Source organism: Culex quinquefasciatus, chromosome 3, assembly GCF_015732765.1.
Source record: "Culex quinquefasciatus strain JHB chromosome 3, VPISU_Cqui_1.0_pri_paternal, whole genome shotgun sequence".
Taxonomy (NCBI): domain Eukaryota; kingdom Metazoa; phylum Arthropoda; class Insecta; order Diptera; family Culicidae; genus Culex; species Culex quinquefasciatus.
In genome coordinates, this window is record NC_051863.1 from 31,115,425 (window position 1) to 31,132,644 (window position 17,220).

General features: G+C 43.4%; 2 protein-coding genes across 2 annotated transcripts; both read left to right on the plus strand.

The window, feature by feature from the left end:
- The first annotated feature begins 239 nt into the window (after positions 1-239).
- On the plus strand, positions 240-10,780 carry LOC6034993 (dnaJ homolog subfamily B member 12). The gene is made up of 7 exons (XM_038264381.1): positions 240-429; positions 496-703; positions 825-996; positions 1,052-1,454; positions 1,513-1,628; positions 9,980-10,143; positions 10,210-10,780. The coding sequence occupies exons 2-7, from the start codon at positions 577-579 to the stop codon at positions 10,317-10,319; spliced, it is 1,092 nt and encodes a 363-aa protein (XP_038120309.1). The 5' UTR covers positions 240-429; positions 496-576; the 3' UTR covers positions 10,320-10,780.
- Positions 10,781-11,007: 227 nt separating this feature from the next.
- LOC6034992 (mitochondrial import inner membrane translocase subunit TIM50-C) lies at positions 11,008-12,671 on the plus strand. The gene is made up of 3 exons (XM_001845186.2): positions 11,008-11,319; positions 11,380-11,566; positions 11,619-12,671. Exons 1-3 carry the CDS (start codon positions 11,118-11,120, stop codon positions 12,466-12,468), a joined length of 1,239 nt encoding a protein of 412 aa, XP_001845238.2. The 5' UTR covers positions 11,008-11,117; the 3' UTR covers positions 12,469-12,671.
- Positions 12,672-17,220: the final 4,549 nt, after the last annotated feature.

Consider the following 17,220-nt stretch of genomic DNA (forward strand, 5'->3'; position numbering starts at 1 on the left):
ACAATTCCATAATTTAATCACTTTTGAAAAGATTTCTTAAAATTAATCTTTCTATGTTTCAATTTTATGTAAACAATGAACCGCCTAAACTGGCTCGACAAAAAGCCTATTTTGTCATATTTGTCGGGCTCAATTTGGTCTGCAATTTTTCTTATCAGGGACTGCGCGTTACAAAACGTTACGATTTTATCAACATGATAACGCGACTTTTGACATTTCAAGTGAAATGTCACCACTGACGTCAGTGTTTTCACGATTTTCTCACTCACTGTTTTTTTACTCGGTCCTTGGAGGAAATCTGCGCTCCATGGTTCAATAATGATTATAAGCAAATAATCAGCAAATTAATTGTGTTTGGCTGCTTCTCCAAGGTCTACAGACTACCGTTAGACCCACCTGCGCCGTAATAACCTTCATCGGTTCAGCTGGGTAAGCTTGGTTTGGTCACTTTCTGGCTTGCAACATTGCTAGAACATTTTTCTTTGCTTCGATTAGAGAGATTTTCATCGCCGAGAACGGGAACGTGCGCGCAGGATAAAAATAGACCTTCAAACCGAGACGGCAGCTGCAGCAGCCATGAACAAGGAAGCGGCCGAGGACTGCGTGGAGAAGGCGGTCTCCTACCTGTCCGAGGGAAAGATCGAAAAGGCGGAAAAGTTGCTGACCAAATCGATCACTTTGCACCCGACGAAACGAGCTGAAGGTGAGCAGGGTGGAGGGAGAAGCTTTGTTTGTCTTTCAAAGACTGGGGGACTGGGGCAATGCGTAATTGCAGTCATGTACGGTGGTGTTTCAATGCCATTATTTTAATTTGCTTCGTGCAGAGCTGTTGGAAAAGATCAAGTGTGGAGCGTACACCAAGCGGGCTTCGTCTGGAAACACCTCCGACGATGGCGTTCGGCAGAGGGCAACGGCTGGCCAGAGTGCAAAACCGGAACCGGCAGCCGAGCCGGAGTACTCCCCCGAACAGCTGGAGGCCGTGAAGCGGATTAAAAAGTAATGTGATTGCTTTGTACGATCAGATTCTTGTAAATTTCTAGTCAATTTCTAGATGTAAAGATTACTACGAGGTGCTGGGCGTGACCAAGGAGGCCACCGACACGGACATCAAGAAGGCCTACAAGAAGTTGGCGCTGCAGCTGCACCCGGACAAGAACAAGGCGCCCGGCTCGGTGGAGGCTTTCAAGGCCATCGGCAACGCGGTTGCCATCCTGACCGACGCCGAAAAGCGTAAGTCGTACGACCTGTACGGAGCGGACGAACAGCACCATCCGGCGGCGCACACGGCCCGGCGGTCACATGCCCGGTACGAGTATGCGTACTCGCGTGGGTTCGAGACGGAATTCACCGCCGAGGAGCTGTTTAACATGTTTTTTGGAGGGAATATTCCCACCCAGCACGTTTACACCCGGCAGCGTCGCTTCCACCGGGCGGAGCAGCAGCAGTACCGGGAGGTGAGCGAGTTATTTTTTCCCTTTTAATGATAAAATCTATATATTTTTACTTTCGTAGCCTCAATCTGGATACGCAGCGTTTATTAATCTGTTGCCGATCATTTTGCTGATCGGTCTTTCCATGATGTCTTCGTTCTTCATTTCGGATCCGATCTACAGTTTGACGCCTAGCCAGTGAGTATCTTTCAATTCAAACTTTAGCAAACAGCTACGCACAAACTATACTTGTTGTACTTCGACTGAATTATCGTTAAAATTCAAATCCTGTGACTGTGCAACCTCCAGCAACACAGCATGAAATGCGGCGAAACACACCTCTCGAAAACTAAACCTTGGAAAAAAAGGTGCAGGTGGTTATGTTACACATGACCAGTATGACAAAGAACTTTGCAAGATGGTTGTTGAAATTTTCGATTACATTGTCTGGTCCAAATTTCCCAAGATTCACTAGATTCATAATTACCATAAAGTTTGATACCCATATTGCCCCTACTTTTATGGTTCGGCAAATGTCCCCCCCCCCCCTCGGAACATCCCCTGGCCTCCAGCCACTCCGGTTTATGGCCACTACTGCCGAAATGTCAAATTTCATATTCAGTATCAAAAACCATAATGTTTGATACCCATATTGCCCCTACTCTTATGGTTCGGCAAATGTCCCCCCATCGGAACATCCCCGGGGCCTCCGGCCACTCCGGATTGTGGCCACTACTGCCGAAATGTCAAATTTCATATCCAGTATCAAAAACCATAAAGTATGATACCCATATTGCCCCAACTCTTATGGTCCGGCAAATGTCCCCCCATCGGAACATCCGCGGGGCCTCCGGCCACTCCGGATTGTAACCACTACTGCCGAAATGTCAAATTTCATATCCAGTATCAAAAACCATAAAGTTTGATACCCATATTGCCCCTAATCTGATGGTTCGACAAATGTCCCCCCATCGGAACATCCGCGGGGCCTCCGGCCACTCCGGTTTATGGCCACTACTGCCGAAATGTCAAATTTCATATTCAGTATCAAAAACCATAAAGTTTGATACCCATATTGCCCCTACTCTTATGGTTCGGCAAATGTCCCCCCATCGGAACATCCGCGGGGCCTCCGGCCACTCCGGATTGTGGCCACTACTGCCGAAATGTCAAATTTCATGTCCGGTATCAAAAACCCTAAAGTTTGATACCCATATTGCCCCTACTCTTATGGTTCGGCAAATGTCCCCCCATCGGAACATCCGCGGGGCCTCCGGCCACTCCGGATTGTGGCCACTACTGCCGAAATGTCAAATTTCATATCCAGTATCAAAAACCATAAAGTTTGATACCCATATTGCCCCAACTCTTACGGTCCAGCAAATGTCCCCCCAACGGAACATCCGCGGGGCCTCCGGCCACTCCGGATTGTGGCCACTACTGCAGAAATGTTAAATTTCATGTCCAGTATCAAAAACCGTAAAGTTTGATACCCATATTGCCCCAACTCTTACGGTCCGGCAAATGTCCCCCCATCGGAACATCCCCGGGGCCTCCGGCCACTCCGGATTGTGGCCACTACTGCCGAAATGTCAAATTTCATATCCAGTATCAAAAATCATAAAGTTTGATACCCATATTGCCCCAACTCTTACGGTCCAGCAAATGTCCCCCCATCGGAACATCCGTGGGGCCTCCGGCCACTCCGGTTTATGGCCACTACTGCCGAAATGTCAAATTTCATATCCAGTATCAAAAACCATAAAGTTTGATACCCATATTGCCCCTACTCTTATGGTTCGGCAAATGTCCCCCCATCGGAACACCCGCGGGGCCTCCGGCCACTCCGGATTGTGGCCACTACTGCCAAAATGTCACATTTCATGTCCGGTATCAAAAACTATAAAGTTTGATACCCATATTGCCCCAACTCTTACGGTCCAGCAAATGTCCCCCCATCGGAACATCCGCGGGGCCTCCGGCCACTCCGGATTGTGGCCACTACTGCCGAAATGTCAAATTTCATGTCCGGTATCAAAAACCATAAAGTTTGATACCCATATTGCCCCAACTCTTACGGTCCAGCAAATGTCCCCCCATCGGAACATCCGCGGGGCCTCCGGCCACTCCGGATTGTGGCCACTACTGCCGAAATGTCAAATTTCATATCCAGTATCAAAAACCCTAAAGTTTGATACCCATATTGCCCCTACTCTTATGGTTCGGCAAATGTCCCCCCATCGGAACATCCGCGGGGCCTCCGGCCACTCCGGATTGTGGCCACTACAGCCGAAATGTCAAATTTCATATCCAGTATCAAAAACCATAAAGTTTGATACCCATATTGCCCCAACTCTTACGGTCCAGCAAATGTCCCCCCATCGGAACATCCGCGGGGCCTCCGGCCACTCCGGATTGTGGCCACTACTGCCCAAATGTCAAATTTCATATCCAGTATCAAAAACCATAAAGTTTGATACCCATATTGCCCCAACTCTTACGGTCCAGCAAATGTCCCCCCATCGGAACATCCGCGGGGCCTCCGGCCACTCCGGATTGTGGCCACTACTGCCGAAATGTCAAATTTCATATCCAGTATCAAAAATCATAAAGTTTGATACCCATATTGCCCCAACTCTTACGGTCCAGCAAATGTCCCCCCATCGGAACATCCGTGGGGCCTCCGGCCACTCCGGTTTATGGCCACTACTGCCGAAATGTCAAATTTCATATCCAGTATCAAAAACCATAAAGTTTGATACCCATATTGCCCCTACTCTTATGGTTCGGCAAATGTCCCCCCATCGGAACACCCGCGGGGCCTCCGGCCACTCCGGATTGTGGCCACTACTGCCAAAATGTCACATTTCATGTCCGGTATCAAAAACTATAAAGTTTGATACCCATATTGCCCCAACTCTTACGGTCCAGCAAATGTCCCCCCATCGGAACATCCGCGGGGCCTCCGGCCACTCCGGATTGTGGCCACTACTGCCAAAATGTCACATTTCATGTCCGGTATCAAAAACTATAAAGTTTGATACCCATATTGCCCCAACTCTTACGGTCCAGCAAATGTCCCCCCATCGGAACATCCGCGGGGCCTCCGGCCACTCCGGATTGTGGCCACTACTGCCGAAATGTCAAATTTCATGTCCGGTATCAAAAACCATAAAGTTTGATACCCATATTGCCCCAACTCTTACGGTCCAGCAAATGTCCCCCCATCGGAACATCCGCGGGGCCTCCGGCCACTCCGGATTGTGGCCACTACTGCCCAAATGTCAAATTTCATATCCAGTATCAAAAACCATAAAGTTTGATACCCATATTGCCCCAACTCTTACGGTCCAGCAAATGTCCCCCCATCGGAACATCCGCCTCCGGCCACTCCGGATTGTGGCCACTATTGCCGAAATGTCAAATTTCATATCCAGTATCAAAAACCCTAAAGTTTGATACCCATATTGCCCCAACTCTTACGGTCCAGCAAATGTCCCCCCATCGGAACATTCGCGGGACCTCCGGCCACTCCGGATTGTGGCCACTACTGCCGAAATGTCAAATTTCATGTCCGGTATCAAAAACCATAAAGTTTGATACCCATATTGCCCCAACTCTTACGGTCCAGCAAATGTCCCCCCATCGGAACATCCGCGGGGCCTCCGGCCACTCCGGATTGTGGCCACTACTGCCGAAATGTCAAATTTCATATCCAGTATCAAAAACCCTAAAGTTTGATACCCATATTGCCCCTACTCTTATGGTTCGGCAAATGTCCCCCCATCGGAACATCCGCGGGGCCTCCGGCCACTCCGGATTGTGGCCACTACAGCCGAAATGTCAAATTTCATATCCAGTATCAAAAACCATTAAGTTTGATACCCATATTGCCCCAACTCTTACGGTCCAGCAAATGTTTCCCCATCGGAACATCCGCGGGGCCTCCGGCCACTCCGGATTGTGGCCACTACTGCCGAAATGTCAAATTTCATGTCCGGTATCAAAAACCATAAAGTTTGATACCCATATTGCCCCAACTCTTACGGTCCAGCAAATGTCCCCCCATCGGAACATCCGCGGGGCCTCCGGCCACTCCGGATTGTGGCCACTACTGCCCAAATGTCAAATTTCATATCCAGTATCAAAAACCATAAAGTTTGATACCCATATTGCCCCAACTCTTACGGTCCAGCAAATGTCCCCCCATCGGAACATCCGCGGGGCCTCCGGCCATTCCGGATTGTGGCCACTACTGCCGAAATGTCAAATTTCATGTCCGGTATCAAAAACCATAAAGTTTGATACCCATATTGCCCCAACTCTTACGGTCCAGCAAATGTTTCCCCATCGGAACATCCGCGGGGCCTCCGGCCACTCGGATTGTGGCCACTACTGCATAAATTTCATATCCAGTTTGATACCCATATTGCCCCAACTCTTACGGTCCAGCAAATGTCCCCCATCGGAACATCCGCGGGGCCTCCGGCCACTCCGGATTGTGGCCACTACTGCCGAAATGTCAAATTTCATATCCAGTATCAAAAACCATAAAGTTTGATACCCATATTGCCCCAACTCTTACGGTCCAGCAAATGTCCCCCCATCGGAACATCCGCGGGGCCTCCGGCCATTCCGGATTGTGGCCACTACTGCCGAAATGTCAAATTTCATGTCCGGTATCAAAAACCATAAAGTTTGATACCCATATTGCCCCAACTCTTACGGTCCAGCAAATGTTTCCCCATCGGAACATCCGCGGGGCCTCCGGCCACTCCGGATTGTGGCCACTACTGCCGAAATGTCAAATTTCATGTCCGGTATCAAAAACCATAAAGTTTGATACCCATATTGCCCCAACTCTTACGGTCCAGCAAATGTCCCCCCATCGGAACATCCGCGGGGCCTCCGGCCACTCCGGATTGTGGCCACTACTGCCCAAATGTCAAATTTCATATCCAGTATCAAAAACCATAAAGTTTGATACCCATATTGCCCCAACTCTTACGGTCCAGCAAATGTCCCCCCATCGGAACATCCGCGGGGCCTCCGGCCACTCCGGATTGTGGCCACTACTGCCCAAATGTCAAATTTCATATCCAGTATCAAAAACCATAAAGTTTGATACCCATATTGCCCCAACTCTTACGGTCCAGCAAATGTTTCCCCATCGGAACATCCGCGGGGCCTCCGGCCACTCCGGATTGTGGCCACTACTGCCGAAATGTCAAATTTCATGTCCGGTATCAAAAACCATAAAGTTTGATACCCATATTGCCCCAACTCTTACGGTCCAGCAAATGTCCCCCCATCGGAACATCCGCGGGGCCTCCGGCCACTCCGGATTGTGGCCACTACTGCCCAAATGTCAAATTTCATATCCAGTATCAAAAACCATAAAGTTTGATACCCATATTGCCCCAACTCTTACGGTCCAGCAAATGTCCCCCCATCGGAACATCCGCGGGGCCTCCGGCCATTCCGGATTGTGGCCACTACTGCCGAAATGTCAAATTTCATGTCCGGTATCAAAAACCATAAAGTTTGATACCCATATTGCCCCAACTCTTACGGTCCAGCAAATGTTCCCCCATCGGAACATCCCCGGGGCCTCCGGCCACTCCGGATTGTGGCCACTACTGCCGAAATGTCAAATTTCATATCCAGTATCAAAAATCATAAAGTTTGATACCCATATTGCCCCTACTCTTAAGGTTCGGCAAATGTCCCCCCATCGGAACATCCCCGGGGCCTCCGGCCACTCCGGATTGTGGCCACTACTGCCCAAATGTCAAATTTCATATCCAGTATCAAAAACCATAAAGTTTGATACCCATATTGCCCCAACTCTTACGGTCCAGCAAATGTCCCCCCATCGGAACATCCGCGGGGCCTCCGGCCATTCCGGATTGTGGCCACTACTGCCGAAATGTCAAATTTCATGTCCGGTATCAAAAACCATAAAGTTTGATACCCATATTGCCCCAACTCTTACGGTCCAGCAAATGTCCCCCCATCGGAACATCCGCGGGGCCTCCGGCCACTCCGGATTGTGGCCACTACTGCCCAAATGTCAAATTTCATATCCAGTATCAAAAACCATAAAGTTTGATACCCATATTGCCCCAACTCTTACGGTCCAGCAAATGTCCCCCCATCGGAACATCCGCGGGGCCTCCGGCCATTCCGGATTGTGGCCACTACTGCCGAAATGTCAAATTTCATGTCCGGTATCAAAAACCATAAAGTTTGATACCCATATTGCCCCAACTCTTACGGTCCAGCAAATGTCCCCCCATCGGAACATCCCCGGGGCCTCCGGCCACTCCGGATTGTGGCCACTACTGCCGAAATGTCAAATTTCATATCCAGTATCAAAAATCATAAAGTTTGATACCCATATTGCCCCTACTCTTAAGGTTCGGCAAATGTCCCCCCATCGGAACATCTCCGGGGCCTCCGGCCACTCCGGATTGTGGCCACTTCTGCTGAAATGTCAAATTTTATATCCAGTATCAAAAATCATAAAGTTTGATACCCATATTGCCCCTACTCTTAAGGTTCGGCAAATGTCCCCCCATCGGAACATCCGCGGGGCCTCCGGCCACTCCGGATTGTGGTCACAACTGCCGAACGTCAAATTTCATGTCCAGTATCAAAATCCCTAAAGTTTGATACCCATATTGCCCAACTCTTATGGTTCCGCAAATGTCCCCTTATCGGAACATCCCCGGGGCTTCCGGCCACTCCAGTCTAGGTGTTGGCCAGTTCCAATGATCGACTCCCGCGACTGGCATGTCTTAGCTGGTCCTTGCCTCCAAGCCATCTGCTCCCGGACCTCTAGGCCGTCTGCTACCGGGCCACCAGGCCATCTGCTTCTGATGTGTTCTCGTCGACGTCCTGCTATAGAATGAATTTTCGGGACCGACCGAGCCGAGTTTTGTTGGCTCGTCGACGATCCGAAAATTATGAGGTAGAGTGGGGGTGATTTTAGATACATCAATCTCACGTCTCTCGATTGACTGATTGGGAAACGTTCCCAGCGTGCACCAAAAAGAGGGGAAATTTGCCGAGAGGGGAATTCGTCACGTAACGTTTTCGCTTCGCGAAAATTTTGGATTGACACCACGTATAGAAACCTTAGGACAAAGTTCTTTGTCAAAAGTGTTTTAAAATGCATTTTACACGCGCTCAGTTGATTTCCAATCATTAGTTTTCAAAATATCAAGGTATCGACGAAAATTTTCAAAGGAGTTCAAACATGCTTAATATGATTACAAACGCAGAAAAAAGCATTTAACTGGTTTTCAGTTAATTAAACATTAATTTTCATTAAAATTTTGAAGTTTCTCGACAATTTTTTTTTTGCCCCCTGATTTTCAGGCCGATTTTCAAGGGTGGGCGACAGAAACTTTAAAATAGTAGTTTATGCAACAAGTTGCAAAAAGAGGATTTTTTCAGCACGAGCCGTACATTTATCCAACGAGGTTCACCGAGTTGGATAAATACGAAGAGTGCTGAAAAAATCAAGTTTTGCAACGAGTTCCATACAACATTTTTTGAAATTCCAAAAAACACACACTGAGTGAAATTTTAAGTCAAATTTTCATGTATTTTGTCAATAAATCGTTTAAATCAAAAAAATGTTGAAAAGTGTTACTTTTCAAAACAAGTGCTGAAAAGTTCAACTTTTCAGCACCCATTTGAGTGCTGAAAAGTAGAACTTTTCAGTATTTATTTTGAAAAGTTTTGCTATTCGATTCTGTTATTTTTGGTAGACAAAAGTAGGCTATTTCGTCGTTCAAGAATGACAGGAAAAGTAAGTAGTTTCACGACGGAATTGCAAAAAATATTTGCAACGGCCTTATTATATATTTGTTTTTATTTCTAAATTTCTGAATCTCTATTTTTTAAATTTTGCACGAATCTTGAATAATTATTATAGATTATTATTTTTGTTCTCTGTTTTGTTTAATTCTGAGCAAACAACAAAATCCGGCCTTTGATAATAAGCATCTCTGGGTCGTCCCATAGATGACGAAACACGAAAAGAAATTATCTCGTATCAACTATGTGGGACATTCTCCGACACCTTCTGTGTCGGTTAATGGAAGACCCCTAAAATGCTAGTTCAACCAATATAAGCAAATAATTATTATTCTTTAAATATGTAAGTTTTCGGAAGTCTTCCAAAAAATCCTAAAAATATGGTGTCTTTAGGAAAGTTGGTCTGAATTTAATGAAGGTTCTACATCTGAGAAATGGTGAGAATTACCACCAGAGTTAAAAAAGGTAAAAAAGTAGCTTGCTGACGATTTTTTCCATATAAACTTCAAGCGATTAGAGGGAGAGGTTCCCGTGGTCAGAATGAGCTCAAATTTATAATTTAGCCCAGTTTAGCCAATCTTTGATTTCAGGGGTTAGCCCCGTGGAAGCCCAGGCTGGGATCAAGAAAAAAAGGTGCTCAAAATGACCTCCGGAACAAGAGGGGAAAATGTGAGCATTAGAGGGAAAATTATTTCTAAAATCAATCTAATCTTCACTTTTAGAAAATTCTCCGTCGCCCGCAAGACCAACCAGCTGAAGATCCCGTACTACGTCAAGGACAACTTCCACTCGGAGTACCAGGGCTCGGTCGGCCGGCTGGAGGCATCCGTCGAGGAAGAATATCTAAACAACCTGAAACACTCGTGCTACCGGGAACGCAACTACAGTGAGTGTTGAAGAAACTTGATAATTTGCAATAGTTTTTAATCGTTTGTCTCTCCGGTTTTCACAGAGGAAACCATGCTGATGAAGGCACGCAACTTTGGCGATCGAGATCTGTACTTTAAGGCGCAGAACATAAACACGCCCTCGTGCGACAAGCTGCACAGCTTACACAACTAGTCAAATATTTAAAAAGTAAAAAAACAAAAGACGTCGTCGGTAACAGTTTTTATCGCAACTATGCATATTTGTTGAAAAAATACACACGATTGAGATTCCAGCGTGCCGCCTCCCCCTCTCGGAACGGGAATCGAATTTAAGCAGTAGCAGAACAAAAAAAGGGGGGTTGTGAGTGCTGTGTGTTAGTGAATGATCCTTTCTTGAATCTTCCTCGTCACATCAGCTCCTGTTTTCACGGTTCTGGCACCAAGGTTTTTTTTGTTTAATTTTTGATTGCATGCATGATAGCAAAGGTCGTCGATAGTTAGTTTGGTTTCTAGTCTACATGAAGAATGCTTTGTGTGGGATTACGGGTTGTTGATGATTTCTTGTGCAGGAGCCGTGTTTTTATGTTGTTTATAAAATGTATAATTTAACAAATGAAAATTTTCATCAATAAAAGTTAGATGATCGAGTAAAAACTATTGTTTTGCTTAATATGTTTACTTTGTGAATCATATGAAAGAAAATTAATATGTCCTATAAACATATAAAACATAATAGTTTATTGGACCTTTAAAAAAACTCTGGAAATTATTTTGAAATTGGAAGATCACTGTACTTTGAGCTAAACACACGAAAAAACATAATTAAGTTCATTTGAGCGTGTGTAACTCTCAAATCACTTGACATTCAAAACGTAACGCCTGTCACAAACGTCAAAACCTCGCAAAAGCAGATGGCAAAGTTGTGTAAAAGGTCCTTGGGAGAACGATTTGCGCAAGAAAAACACCGATATTCACAGAAAACTGCCCAAAAATGCTGCACCGGAACCTGCTGCAGCTGTCCCGTCTAGTCAAGGTACACAATCCGCAGGTGTTGTCCCTGTCGGCGGCGTTCTTGCGCCGATACTCCTTCAACCAGAATGGGGGCCAATCGCTGCGGTTCCGGCAGCTCGAGCCCGGCTCCAGTTTCCTCAACACCGGCAGCGGCTATCGCTTCCTGCACCTGAGCTCCTGTGGTAAGATGCGGTCCCATTTTGTGACTTGGCTCTTGTAATGATGTTGATTTGTTTTTGCAGTGACCTCCAAGAATGTTGACGATTCAAAGTTAGCCGCCCAAGTGGCCGCTCCGCAGCTCATATCTAAACTGTTCCCACAAACGGCCGTCGAGGCCAACGAAGCCGAACAGGTTCGGGAGCAGAAGCGCAAGGAGGAGGAAGAGTCCAAAAAGGAGAAGGAATCGTCCTGGAAGCGGATGAAGCTGGGGTAGGTTCTTGGTTTGTCTTAGCTTGCGTGATCTAACTGAGTACATTTTCAGATTTGTAATCTTCGGCGTATCCGTCACCATGTTCTCCGTCTACACGGTGTACATCTTTGGCGCCCCGGACCGTGACCCGGAAGGTAACCCCATCGAGGACGAATTCACCACGCTGCCGATGGCGCAGCAGTACTTCCAGCGCATGTGGAAGTCAATGACGTACTACCAAAAAATGATCCAAGAACCCTCCCGGGAGAAGCTCCTACCGGACCCCCTAAAGTACCCGTACATTCAGCCCCCGTACACGCTGGTCCTGGAGATGAAGGACGTCCTCGTCCATCCCGACTGGACCTACCAGACCGGTTGGCGCTTTAAGAAGCGTCCCGGCATCGACAAATTCCTCGAATCGCTCGCGCGGCACTTTGAAATCGTGATCTTCACCGCCGACCAGGGCATGACCGTTTTCCCCATCCTGGACGCCCTCGATCCCCACGGCTACATCATGTTCCGGCTGGTCCGCGACGCGACCCACTTCGTCGACGGGCACCACGTGAAAAACCTCGACAACCTGAACCGCGACCTCAACAAGGTGGTCGTCGTCGACTGGGACCCGAACTCGACCAAACTGCACCCGGAAAACACGTTCAATATTCCCCGCTGGAGTGGCAACGACGACGACACCACCCTGTTCGATCTGGCCTCGTTCCTGCTGACGATCGCCAACAGCGAGGTCGAGGACGTGCGCGAGGTGATGACCTACTACAAGCAGTTCGACAACCCGCTGGGGCAGTTCCGCGAGAACCAGCGGCGGCTGGCGGAGCAGATGGCCGAACGGGAGCAGGAGGAAAAGCAGCGGGCGAAACCGGCCGTGGCCAAGTGGCGGCCCAGCTTCCTCGGCGGGGGACGTTAACTGTTTTTTCTTTCTTTATTCTTTTTTTCCTGCCCTAATTTTACGTTAAAACTCCGCTGTAGAACGTAGATGCCATTTCAAATACAAAAGTTTGTCGGTCGCTGGAAGGTTCGGAAAAATTGTTATTACATTGTGTACGCTTACCTCTTGCATTGGACTGAAGAATAAATCACGTGAAGCCGATTTTGAATGGTCACCGTAAATGTTGTTTTTAATTGGAGAAGCGCGTCTGCATCTTGTTTTCCTTCATACTTCAACTATCGCAAACACGCTAAAAGTAGTAAAAACTTAACATTCCAGATGTTCCGGATAACCGGATAAATATAGGAAAATACTTGTCGAATGCAACCCGGAGCATCCTGATTGATTTACATTTGCCGGAGATACACTGCCGTTCTACGCATAATTGTCCCATGTAATTTTTGGACGATTCTGACTTTTTATCAATTTTAAGTTAAGTTTAATGTATAATTTCTGAAAAACACATAAAATCTAGTACTTTGTTAAGAAAAACATTGAAAACACAACCAAGTCTGTTTGTCCCATCGTTGAACTTCTACGCATAATTGTCCCACCAAATATTTTCTATCACGAAATCCTGAGTTTCACGAAGCATTTTATGTTGTTTACTTGTTTATCTGCAAGAGGATTAGAAATAAGGGTGATCAAATGTTAACCGGGGTGAATAGGGACTTAAAGGGCGCATAGGGACCCACGGGACAATTATGCGTAGAAACACAGAAATCGATCGGAAAATTTCAATCGCGTTTTTCTCAGTTGCCCTTTTTTAAACATGGGACAATTATGCGTAGAACGGCAGTACAGGTAGTCAAAATTGGGGTCTCAAAAAATTTCTTTTTTTTTGTGTTGTAGCAGATTCTCGGTGGCTACAGTGACCCAATCCGGGTTTATAAGTCAGTTTCGGAATGGATATATTCTACCTAAGCTTTCATTTGAAACCAGGGAACCAGTAAGTAATTTTCTTATGGACGCTTTCCTAGGGTCGTCCGTTATTAGTTTTGTAAAATATACAATTCAGAGTTTTTTTTTGAATAGCCAGAGCAACATTTGAAAGGGGCGGTACGACATTGCTCTTACGGCCTTTCATTACACGCGTTTAAATGGGACGAAAGGCCGTAAGAGCAATGTCGTACCGCCCCTTTCAAATGTTGCTCCAGATAGGTCCTATAGAGTTATCTACGTGCGCATGTATTGTGTGTACGTACACGATGGATTTTTAGGTTAAAATTTGTACCCGCCAGCAAAAACAAATGGTAAGCTAGTGTGCGTGAGATCGGGCTTAGATAGCTCTATAAACATACACGCAGAAAAATATTTTGTAGAATCAGCCTGTATGAGGTTTGATTCAACAAAATATTTTGTTGAATATAATCAACAAAATTTTTGCATTGAATCAACTCTCCAATTTTGTTGTTTCAAATCGATACATTTCGTTGTTTCAAAGCAGCTTTTTTGTTGAATCAACCCTCACTTTTGTTGACCAAAATTTGACAGAAAGCGCATTCAAATCAGAATTTTGTTGAATCAACGCTGGTTTCGTTGTGGAAACAACTCAAGATTTTTATCAAACTAAGGTTAGTCATTGAATTGAATCAACAAAATGTTGAATTGGAATAAAAATTGTATTTTATTGATGTTTAATTTTTTTATTTATAGAAAATTTCAAATAATTTCCATCTGTTCCTTCAAGTGTTGCAGCAAATTTGGCCAGTGAGACCGTGAGCCATTTTGCTGTTCTAGAACCGCACCTGGTGTCGTTGACACCGTCGCTTCTGAGTGAACCGACAAGTTTGTCTCCCCGTGTTGAGCGGCCATATATGAAATACCAGGGTCCCGACGATGGCCTGATATGAGCAACCGAACAATATTGGCAATATGGCGTCGTTTGTTTACAAACATGAGATTGGATGAACCGAAAAATTTACGTTTTTATAAAAATAATCTATAATTATTGTGCATTAACATTAAGTCTTACAAAACAGACAAAATTTTGTTAAATTCTGGACCAGAATTTGCTTTATTAATATTTTTCAATTTTAACCTCTTTTATCGTGATTCTGATTAACCCTCTAACGCCCAGAGCTGTTTGCTTATCGTAGAAATAGTAAATGGCTTAATTTTGGTACAATAATGCAGGAAATACTTTACTTTGACCCACAAACATCGAATTATGGCAAAAAAGTAGAATTTGAAGTGATGCACCAGAGCACCATCAGGAAAATGAGCAACTTTTTTTAAACCACAAAATCTCGTTTTCTTCATATCTATTGGTTCATTTGTTTGAAAACGCTTCGAAATGTGTTAAAAACTACTTATTCTTTGCTGTAAGACCATATTTCTGAAGTTTTTAACTACAAATTCTAAAATCTCTGCATTTTCAGGTTTCTTTGATTGGCTCATTCAAAACCCACAAACAACCATTTTCATGAAAAATGAGGAAAATAATAATAAAACTATCGATCTAATAACAATGTTTTGTTTTGTTTATGAACAGTCAAAACGTTTATAAACTTTTGTTTTGATAAAAATAAGCTTTTTCTGTAATTTAGAAAAAAGTGCTCCTGAATATTTAGTTGCTCATATGCCTAGGTGGTGCTCTGGTGCACCAAATGAAAAAGGTTGAAAAACACTTAAAACCGGTCCAAACTCACAATGTTATTCACAGGGGTTCTTGTCCAAGGTTCAAATGATAGCAAAACATTTTTTGTTTCATAAAATTTTGTGTTTGGTAATTTCTACGGGCTTTCGAAAACAGTTCTTATTTATTTCCCTAAAATTGGCCCATTTTTGTTTACATTGCACACTGTAACTTTGCTTGTGCTTAACCAAATTTGATGAAATTTGGGGAGATGTTAGTATACATTCTACATGAACACCTGCAACTTAAAGCACCATGAAAAGTTGTGTCAGTTCCGAGATATTTGAGTTCAAAGTTTTGGTGCTCTGGAGTAACCATGGGCGGGAGAGGGTTAAGATTGCACAGCAAATCATCGTGCCTTTAGTGTATCTTTAGTTTCCACATTGATTCGCTGTAGATTCGTGTTTAAATTTTGAAATTTAACATACATTAAAAAAAGTTGCAAAATTCCCTACTTCAGCCAAGTGAAACAATTTCCTCATCACCCGTGCGGGAAACCGATAATGAGGTAATTCCTGCGTTCTAATCTGTCAAAATTCCAAAACGTCATTGCCAATCTTCGGTTCGCTGCTTTTGTTGGTGTTTGAAGTTTCGGGCCGAGACTCTGTGTAATACAATAGCTTATAGGACCTTACAAAAAAAAAAAAAAAAAAAACTCTGGAATTAGGTATACTGTAAATTTAATGTCAGAAACAATGAAAGGGGGGCCGAAAAGGTCCCAGGGTGGCCACTCAAGTCGGGAAATCGGGAAAGTAGGGAAAAAGTCGGAAATTCTGAGCATACTTGTTTGAACATTATGTTTTAACTCTTGAATAATTTTGTAATATATTGTACAATTTTCAAATTGAATTCACTCATTGCTGCTTTAGTAACTTACTTTAAATTTAAGGTTCTTTTCACTATTTCAATATATTTGAGTATGAAAAGCAGTTTAAGACATTCAAAATCTTAATGAATATTGGAGTCATTGACACAGATTTTCATAATATTTTTTATGAATCAAATGATCGCTATTAAAAACAAGAGGTAAAGTTAATGAAAAACTCATATAAAAATAGAGCCTTATGGCCAGCTTAAAATTATGATTCTATTTATTAATTGAAAATAAAACAGATTCCAACTTGAGTTTGGCAATGGTTTTTTTTTGTAAATATTTTTAATTGTTTAACTAAATTCAATAAGTAATTTAAAATATGTTTTTTTAAATGTTGCCCTTGAACTTTTTTTGTGATTATGGGTAAATTACTTACCATATTTAATAAAGCTTGAATCATCGGAATACTCAAATATCGATTAAAATCCAAAATTGAAAAACTTTTTAACGTTTTGAAAACATAAAGAAAATATTGAAATTGCAAAAAAATAATCCAAGAAATTTTGAGTTATTGCAAAATTGTCTCTTCAAACATTTTGCTTAAAATAAGTTGTTGTTGTTGTTCGTTCATTTATTTATGGCAGCTTAAACCAGGGTGGTCATTCGCTGCCTCTTAAAATAAGTGGAAAAACATAAAATCATATCAAACTGAATTTTCATTGAAAAAAAAAACAGTTAAATACTGATAACTAGATAAATTAACATTGAAATTTAATATCAAATATTACAAAATTAATAAGGAAACTTGGCAAAAATATTTTTTTGATGATGAAATTTAAAAAAAAATAGGAACGATATTTTAAGTTCAGTTATCTTTAACTTTTTGTTATTTCCAGTTGAAACGAAGTATCAAAAACTATACGTTTGCCAATTTAAAAAATAACATGGAAGTTATAAGTATTTGTTGAACTTCAGATTATTTTTTCAAAGACTAATTGTTTGTGTTTCTACTCTGAATCATGATAATGAAATTCCATTTTTGAAGTTATTTTTTATTTGTTGTTTAGTTTCTGTGTTTAGAAAAAATGCCTATACTTGATTTTTTTTAAATTCATTGAGATTTTTTTCTGGGGTTAATATTGACTTTTCTTGTAACTGGAAAATTCAATAGTAATCTGATATTCGACAATACAAATGATTCAAGAATGAAAAAAATCGAAAATATTGAAAAAACAAATATTTCAGAAATATCAAATATCAAAAAAAAATATGAAGGATA